General features: G+C 38.7%; 2 protein-coding genes across 3 annotated transcripts; both read right to left on the reverse strand.

Annotated features, from left to right (window-relative positions):
• Positions 1-636: 636 nt before the first annotated feature.
• LOC117818852 lies at positions 637-2,763 on the reverse strand. 2 transcript variants are annotated; one of them, XM_034691973.1, is made up of 5 exons: positions 2,704-2,763; positions 2,532-2,603; positions 2,217-2,445; positions 1,917-2,135; positions 637-1,420 (listed from the first exon to the last, which is right to left on the reverse strand). In XM_034691973.1, the coding sequence occupies exons 1-5, from the start codon at positions 2,733-2,735 to the stop codon at positions 1,238-1,240; spliced, it is 735 nt and encodes a 244-aa protein (XP_034547864.1). In that variant the 5' UTR covers positions 2,736-2,763; the 3' UTR covers positions 637-1,237. The 2 variants fall into 2 exon arrangements, with proteins under 2 accessions (XP_034547864.1, XP_034547856.1); XM_034691965.1 differs by having other exon boundaries at positions 637-1,423.
• A 288-nt stretch (positions 2,764-3,051) lies between these two features.
• fam83e (family with sequence similarity 83 member E) lies at positions 3,052-8,020 on the reverse strand. Its single transcript, XM_034687632.1, has 10 exons — positions 7,553-8,020; positions 6,860-7,033; positions 5,331-5,455; positions 4,810-5,253; positions 3,907-3,963; positions 3,749-3,820; positions 3,573-3,644; positions 3,395-3,466; positions 3,232-3,297; positions 3,052-3,127 (listed from the first exon to the last, which is right to left on the reverse strand). Exons 1-10 carry the CDS (start codon positions 8,018-8,020, stop codon positions 3,052-3,054), a joined length of 1,626 nt encoding a protein of 541 aa, XP_034543523.1.
• Between the last annotated feature and the right edge of the window lie 287 nt (positions 8,021-8,307).

Genomic DNA, 8,307 nt, shown 5'->3' on the forward strand with positions numbered 1-8,307 from the left:
CTCATGATGAATTTCTGTATGAATTAATAATGAATTCCTGTTGTTCACCATGAACTAATGATCATATCAATATGGCTTTGTGTAATGACATGGTGTTTAATACGTCATTAGTTAAGGTATGGTAATTTACAGTTACTTCATACATCAGTTCATATATGAACAAAGTTGCTGGACATATAAGTTTTTTTTTTAGGATAATTCCGTATGAACATCCTCTCAGGCTGGATTTTAAAACGTCATATTTCTGAGACCTGAATGGTGCGTGTGTGTATATACATATACATATACATATATATATACAGTAAATGAACACATCTATGTGTGTAAATACTGTATGTATACATATATACAGTATATAAACACACAAACACAAAGACACACACACACACACACACACACACACACACACACGCACGCACGCATGCACACACACACGCAGTCCACCATTCAGTTAGTTCTCAGAAAAATGATGTTTAAAAATTCAGCCTCCACTGTGTCAGGTATGAACTTTCTGCTAGGAAATAGGCATATACAGTACTTGTTACAAATTAAATTGTATTGGCCAAAATGTATTAGTATCAATATCAGTTTAAAAAAATTATGTTAACAATCATATTTAAATCATATAATGGCAAGTTGAAGCCCCCCAAATCCCAGGAAAAAAACCCCCAGAGAGCATCACCTTTTCTCGACCATGTAGTTTTTCACCTGATTTCTCCTTTATTTTTAATTCAACTGTGACCTATCAAGCACCCTTGGGGTTTTGCCTTTTTATCAGTGTGAACACACAACACAAAAAATAGTGTCAATTTCAACTTGGTGTGCACTTAAATATTGACAGTTTTGTTAAATTAAACAGTCTGTCAGTTATGACAGTTGTCAAGTATTACCCTTGAAACACTTTTTGCTTGTCAAAGTGAGCAGCATGAAAAGGCCAATTTAATTTACTTACATATTAAATATATTGTGAGGTAAAGCAAGGTAACACACATACTGTACAGAGCAAACAATGAAACACCAACATATTCAGTGGGACAGGAAATTAACAGAAGAAGAATAAGTTGTACATCATGTTATTTAGAATACATCTTGAGAGTCACTGTCTATGGTCGCAGTTTGTGTGAAAAAAACACCTAAGAGGTCAAAAGTATCCACTGCTTGCGGCCATATTTCCTTGTTGACAAATAAGGTTACAGAGATGAACCAATTGTTCTTTAATTCTCTTGTTTCTTGTTGCTCATTCCTGTTCACTGCTCATCTCTGCCAGTGACCTCCTCCAGTCTATATTGAGGGCATAACTGGAGCTGCGAGGCCTCCCTTTGGGAATAAAGTTTTTAGGAGTTCTGTATAATAAAGGTTTCACATCCTCACTCCTGTTCTTCATCAGGGAGGAAGCTGGCGTATGACCCGGGTCAAAGCACTGCTGAGGAAACAGATAGAAAAGAAAGAAAAACTATTACAAACATTCACTGTTGAGTTAAATTCGGAGACAATGAGCTCTTATTACCACAAGTCCTAGTGGGAAGGTGCATCAATGATTAAAAGGTATATAATTAATTTGTATCTATGTATTTTTTCCTAAATAGGGCCCACATATGAAGTTGAGGGGTCATTAGTTAATCAAAATTAAAATTAATAAAGAAATTCACTTTGCTTTTTGGGTTTGAAAGAATACTAGATACTACAACACCTCATTTGTGGTTAAAATCACCCTCGTAATCCTCCCCTGGTGCTCATTATCAAACACTGATTTATTTCAAGGTCCCAAAAAGCCAAACATATTAGCATACATGCTGTCGAACTTGCACTTCAAATTTCCCTCAAATACTTGTTTTCATAAAACAAGTATTTATTCCTCCATCACTCATTCTTCATGAGTACATAGACATACTGTACGTAGATAGATTTACACTTACACTAGCCTTGAACCTTGGCACCGGGACTCCTTTCTCATCATGATTTGAATCTGTGTTGGTTACACTCAGGTCCATCATGGACCGACTCATCTCTGACACGGCAGTCTTTGGTCCTCTTTTGTTCCGACCTGGAGAGCTTTCATGAAGGTGAAGCCTCTTCATGATGTCACTGAGGGAGCTGAAGCTCTCAGACTGAGGCACCCTCAGGATTAAAGGTTTCTGTGGGAAGGAGAGTAGTGCATCTCAGTTTGAGCATTACAGTTGACTCGAGTGATTTGACAGCAAAGGCCAGTTACTTACTCTGGAAGATGGCGTGTTCTCCACTTTAGAGCTTGTTTCGCTTGTGCTGCTCTCCGCTTCCAAAATAGACCCCGTCCTTGAGCGCTCTGTTCTCGTAGCAGGGGAAGGTGTCACCATATTGTGTGTTGGCTCTTTTGTTTGATCATCACATTTTTTTCTGTCATCTGGATTTGGGTTCTGCTCTGAGGAGAGTTGCCTGGCAATCGCTTTCTCTATATTTCGTTCCACTCTGCAGGAGAATGAAGTACACTTACTTAAAATTGGCTGGTTGGAAATGGCTTATTGGATGTGTTTTTTTCATCTTTTGTGGGTTACCTTTTCATTCTTTCTGAAGACATCAGGTCTGTTGGTGGGGGCTGTTTTTTGCTGTTCAAATAATCAGGATCCCTTGAAGAGATGTGCATAAAACATTTTAAAAGTGAAGAACCCCCCAAAAAACTGCTAGTTAAAAATGGCATTTTTTTTTTCTTCATCTTTCTGGGCTTACCTTTTCGCTTTTTCTGGAGGCCTCAGGTCCATATTTGATGGCTGGGTGTTACTGTGCAAATAATCCGGATCCCTAGAAGAAATATGCATAAAACATTTTAAAAGTGAAAAACCCCTAAAAATTAACTGGTTAAAATTGTCTTATTTTATGTATTTTCTTTTTCTTTCTGGTTTTACCTTTTCATTCTTTCTGGAGACATCAGGTCTGTTTGTGGGGGCTGTGTTTTACTGTGCAAATAATCAGGATTCCTTGAAGAGATTTGCATAAAACATTTAAAGAGTGAAGAACAAAAAAAAAAGCTTTTTAAAAATAGTTTATTTGATGGTTTTTTTTTTTTTTTTTCTTGTTTTACCTTTTCATTCTTTCTGGAGGTCTCAGGTCTGCCTGTAAGGGCATTGTGTTGTTCTGCAAAAAATCTGGATCCCTAGAAATGATGTGCATATAACATTTTAAAAGGGAAGAACCCCCCCAAAAAGAACTGGTTGAAAATGTCTTATTTGAGGTATTTTTTAATCTCTCTAGGGTTACCTTTTCATTTTATCTGGAGACCTCAGATCTGTTTGTGAGTGCCTTGTTTGCAAATAATCAGGATCCCTAGAAGAGATGTGCATAACATAAGTGAAGAGCCTCCAAAAGATCACTGTTTAAAAATGTCTTATTTGATGTATTTTCTTTTCCTTTCTTGTTTTACTTTTTAACTCTTTCTGGAGGCTTCAGGTCTGTTTGTGAGGGCGTTGTGTTGCTGTGCAAATAATCAGGATTCCTAGAAGAGATGTGCATAAAATATTTGAAAAAGGGAAGAACCAAAAATATATCTGCTGGTTAAAAATGACTTATTTGATGCATTTTCTTTTCCTTTCTTGTTTTACCTTTTCACTCTTTCTGGAGGTCTCAGGTCCGTTTGTGAGGGCGTTGTGTTGCTGTGCAAATAATCAGGATTCCTAGAAGAGATGTGCATAAAATATTTGAAAAGTGAAGAGCTCCCAAAAGATCACTGGTTAAAAAATGTCTTATTTGCTGTATTTTCTTCTCTTGCTTGGGTTACCTTTTCACTCTTTCTAGAGGCCTCGGGTACGTTTGTGAGGGCTGGGTGTTATTTTGCGAATAATCAGGATCCCTAAAAAAGATATGCATGAAATATTTGAAAAGTGAAGAACCAATACTGTTAATTAGTATTAAATAGAAATTTGCTGTAAGACTTACCTGGAAGTCAATTTATCTGGCCCATTCTTTGTCAACGGGGAGATGTTTTTACTGACCCTGTCACATACAAAATACATTGGTTAAGATATGTAAACAACCTGTTGCACAAATTAAAAAACAGTTCCTGAATTTGAGACAAAAATCTGTAGAGACGGTTAAATTTTTTTCCTTCATTCTTTCCATTGCAGGGATATTACAAAAAAAGTTGAGCGGAGGACACGGTGTCCATGATTTCCAAAAAGAGTGTCAAATATAGATTTGCCATATCACAAGACAGTTTTCCACTTCAATGCTCCATCTTATATGGGCTCAGGCATTTCTGGATCATGTTTTTATATGGTTTCCTCTTTGCTAAGTACAGTTGTAGCCTACACTTGTGGAGGAGAAACAAATTGTTCACATATATTGGTGTTTGGAAGTGATTTTGAGCTCATGCAGTGATTTCCATTACAGAGCCATGACTGTTTTTAATGCAGTGCCTAAGAGCCCGAAGATCACTTTCCATCATTTCCCATCCATTTTTTTTCCAGACTGTTCCATTGAGGTTGGGGTTGTAAATAGTACTACTTTGATTACAAAAAAGAACAGAACACTTCTGTCTCTCTGTTCCTCCTAGGGTCCCCTGCACCTCACTGCTCCTCACCTGATTCTCCTTTTTCTTCTTCTACACACCTCTTCATTGTCACTATCAGCCCACCACTGTCCAAACCTTTCCTGCTCACTTGCCTTTACATATAAACAAGACTCTTGTTTCTGTTTATTGGTAAGTTTAATCATGACACTGCCTTACTACTTTGTCTTCTTTTAATGTTTTGGTGCTTTCTTGTATGGGGGTTTCTTTTTGATGTTATCACAATTAAACAGTATGTATCCATTTTATTTTAAATTAAATCATACATGTACCTTTTCTTATCCACAAATTGGTTTCCAATGTTTGTAAAACTGTCCGTAACGGGTGGGTTTTTAGCAAACAGCATGTTGTTCTGAAGTGGTATGTCAATAGCCAAAATTTCCTCATGTTCCTCATGCTGGTCAAAAGGGCTGTCCAGGACGCTGGAGTCTCTCTGGATAACCCCCATGGCTTCCCAGTCCAGGAGGGAACCAGCAGGAGGGGAAGGGGGGCTGATAACCTCAGTGTCCCAGGAGATCTGTTTTTGAAACCTGTGATGTGAGAAGTCTTTCAACTGATGAGTCACATCTTCATGAGTTCCTGCAACCCGCCATGTGTCTGGTACAGGACGTGAAGCAGCAAAAAGGATCCTGAACTCTCTGTCAAAGGAGTCAACGACAGGGCCTTGGAGGACAGTGATAAGCTGCCGGTGCAGGTGGGCGTCAGTCCATGTGAGGCTGCAGGGAACAGAGACAGCGTGTTACATAAGTCTCAAGTGTGTGAAAAAGACTGAGTGAAAGACATAACTCCTTACCTGTAGCTGCCATGAATCACTGTTTCTAAATCCACCAGAAGGAACTTTTCTTTCATTTCGCCGGCCACCATTCTTCCTGCCTTGGAACAGAAGGTTTTCCCTCCAAGAACACGGACCTGCATGTTCTGCCAAATCACAAGTCAAGTTAAACCCAGAGTTTCACAAATCACACTGAAGGTTTGTTTTTATACATGGTGCAATGTCCATAATCAAATGGTCAACTATAAGATGAATGGGTTGGAACTTATATCTTGTATCACACAAAATGTTAAGGTACAGGAATCAATGGAGCTCTGTGCAGTGTAGAACAGTGACACGCTGAGCTTAACACAAATGTTATCATACAAACTTTTTCACCATGACAGCCAACGCCAAAGAATAGTATATTTATCATTGTACATAAGCATGCTAAGGACTAAACATAGAGTGGGGATGTTATTGTAATTAATAATATTTGCAATGTTCATTATTTTGGTGTAGCATACTAGCATGGACAAAATATGTGCTGATGAAAATTTGATTACTTAGAAGAGGTTTTTTGTCATGAGGGGAAGTAGACAATACATTTGGACATCATTTGAACATGATGTTGCTACATGAAAAGTGAAGTAATGCACATGCTTGCTTCTTACATTTATCCTGGTTTGGGAATGAATGAATGTACCAAATTTAGTGGCATAAATCCAAGGTTCAAGAAAGTTTCTTCAAAGCCCAAAATGCGTCGTATTCATATTATGTATGTTTCTATTAAATCTTGTTACAATCCAGCTGTCCTAATCCAAATGTTGAGCTACTTTACTGGAAACGTAAACCCTGGTAGTGGTGCAAAATTACAGGGCAGAGGATCACCAAAGCCAGTGAGATTCATCTTGTTTGAAAAACTGATGGCAACTTGTTCGATAAATTAAGTTATATCAGTTAAAACCAAAGTAGTGCATCTACCACTTACAGCCACACTGCTAGCATGGCTAAAACAATTTTGTATGGCTAAATGTGCATCAAATTACAGCTACGGTAAACCAGTGTAACTAAAATGTGTTTAATTTATCATTCTGAATTATCTGTTTCCCAAGCTCTTTTGCATCATATGTCTGTGATTGTGAATTTCCCATACACTATTTTCATTTTCTTTTTGTTTCTTTTTGTTCCCACTTGGGTTTCAACATCAGGCACTTTTTTCACCTCCTGAAAGCCACACAGATAACACTGAATGCTGTGCAACCAGTTAGGCTGTTTGTTGGTTAAAGTGTACACGCGTCACATTCCACACATACCTATGTCACAGTGAAAAGACACTCTTGCGGTTTATGTGATACCTCTTCAGAGTACAAATGTAGTGTCACAAGTTTTTAATAAGAGTGATACCAAACCCACTTTCTGAGACATTATTTTACATAACATAATGCGTTTATCTGGTGGACAGGTGGTGATTGATAATACTTTGAAATCTTTTGTTTGTTTATATGATTCCAAGCAGACTCAAGAAGATGGCTTCTAGGTGTGTGCTGATTTTTTAGGAGGTGACTCACCGGATGCCTGAGCCTATTGAGCGTGAAGTTCTCCTGAATGGACCTTTGGTTCAGGATGATGTAAACAGGGACACCCCGGGAGGCAGCATTGTGTAGATCCCCAATAATTGCACCGTCTGTCAATCTGTCTGTCGCAATGGCGATTACCTGCATTGTATGGGGGAAGTGACTTATCTTGCAATCAACAGGATAGTTTGAAATTTTCCTATCATCTTTCTGATGGTAATCAAAAAATATATTGCTTGTCTTTACACAGAGGTGTCAGAAGGGATGACACCTTAATGTTAATAAAACTGTACAAGTGCTAACATTAAAAAAATATTTTGAAATACAAGTTTTTAAAGTGTTGAAATTCAGGGTTGCCTTCAGTTTCAAGCACTATGTCAATGTTTTAGCTTGTGAATGTTTCTGCATATGTAACTACCTTATTAACAACTGAATTGTTGCAATTGCGGCAACACATTATAGGTCTATTTGTTAGTTATATAGCAAAGTGTTCATGTAAAAATTCAAATTAACAAGAAGCTGTGAACTAAAGCCACAACGTATACACACAGTGGTGTGAACATAAAAAGTCTAGAAAATATCCCCTTGACAATGACCAGTTCCCCAAATATGTTTAGATGTACTTCTGCCTAAATGAAAGGTGTACTGTTCACCTATCTAATTTAAGTCCTCATGTTATTTACATACTTGGCTGGCCTTCTGAAGGTGCCGTCTGATAACCTCTCTGACAGGAGGGTCCCCCTCAGCAGGAGGACTGATGAAGACAGTAACAGTTCCTTTTGGCACCCAGGGGCTTTTCTCTGGCCATCCCAGCTCCAGGTCTGGGGTTGGTACATCCGAAGGAGAAGGAAAGTAAGTGGAACAGAAGTCCCTTACATCCGAGCTGCCTTCCTCTCCATTCTCCAGTTGTTGCACCTGTACCGGGTTGAAGTGATAGTCCTGAGCCCAGCTTGTTATCTGGCTGACCTCTTCTGATGAGAGAAAGCAGCCAGAGCGTTCTGTGCCGATTGAGCTATAGAAGGCCTCTGGTCCTGCGCTGAGGAGTCTCTCCACTGCTTGACGCTCTTTCTCACAGTGGAGGAACTCTGGAGAGGCCTCAGTAATCGGCAGGAACACAACATTCTCATCAAGGCTCTGCTCTCGTGAGTTTGACATGCCTAAAGACCTGGTATTTCTTTAGGAATAAATGCTCTTTCTGTCAAAGTCCCAACTACTGACTCCAGTTGTTAGAAAACAGGTCAATCCAAGGGCAGTCCATGTCACCTTTTAGTCTGGTTGAAGGCAATTGTCCATTCATCCTTCTGAAAGATAACATTTTCATAACACATTTGATATCTTGATGTTTCTGATAATCTTGATGATAAAGACTCTTCAAGGTTCACAAGTTCAGTCCTGAGCTTATTTAATACTCTTGAGCAGCCTTGTCTCCCAGCTCATACCGA

This window comes from Notolabrus celidotus, chromosome 1 (assembly GCF_009762535.1).
Source record: "Notolabrus celidotus isolate fNotCel1 chromosome 1, fNotCel1.pri, whole genome shotgun sequence".
In the NCBI taxonomy this organism is placed as follows: Eukaryota; Metazoa; Chordata; class Actinopteri; order Labriformes; family Labridae; genus Notolabrus; species Notolabrus celidotus.

Bases quoted from the DNA above. Each gene is read 5' to 3' on its own strand.
- fam83e (XM_034687632.1), bottom strand. From the start codon at position 8,020: ATGTCAAACTCACGAGAGCAGAGCCTTGATGAGAATGTTGTGTTCCTG. The intron at 3,298-3,394 runs GTAAAACAAGAA...CATCTCTTCTAG, and splicing joins CCTCCAGAAAGAGTTAAAAA to GGATCCTGATTATTTGCAAA. The intron at 3,128-3,231 runs GTAACCCTAGAG...CATCATTTCTAG, and splicing joins TCTCCAGATAAAATGAAAAG to GGATCCAGATTTTTTGCAGA.
- LOC117818852 (XM_034691965.1), bottom strand. From the start codon at position 2,735: ATGGACCTGAGGCCTCCAGAAAAAGCGAAAAG. The intron at 2,446-2,531 runs GTAACCCACAAA...ATTCTCCTGCAG, and splicing joins TCTTCAGAAAGAATGAAAAG to AGTGGAACGAAATATAGAGA. The intron at 1,424-1,916 runs GTAAGTGTAAAT...CTGTTTCCTCAG, and splicing joins TGCCAAGGTTCAAGGCTAGT to CAGTGCTTTGACCCGGGTCA.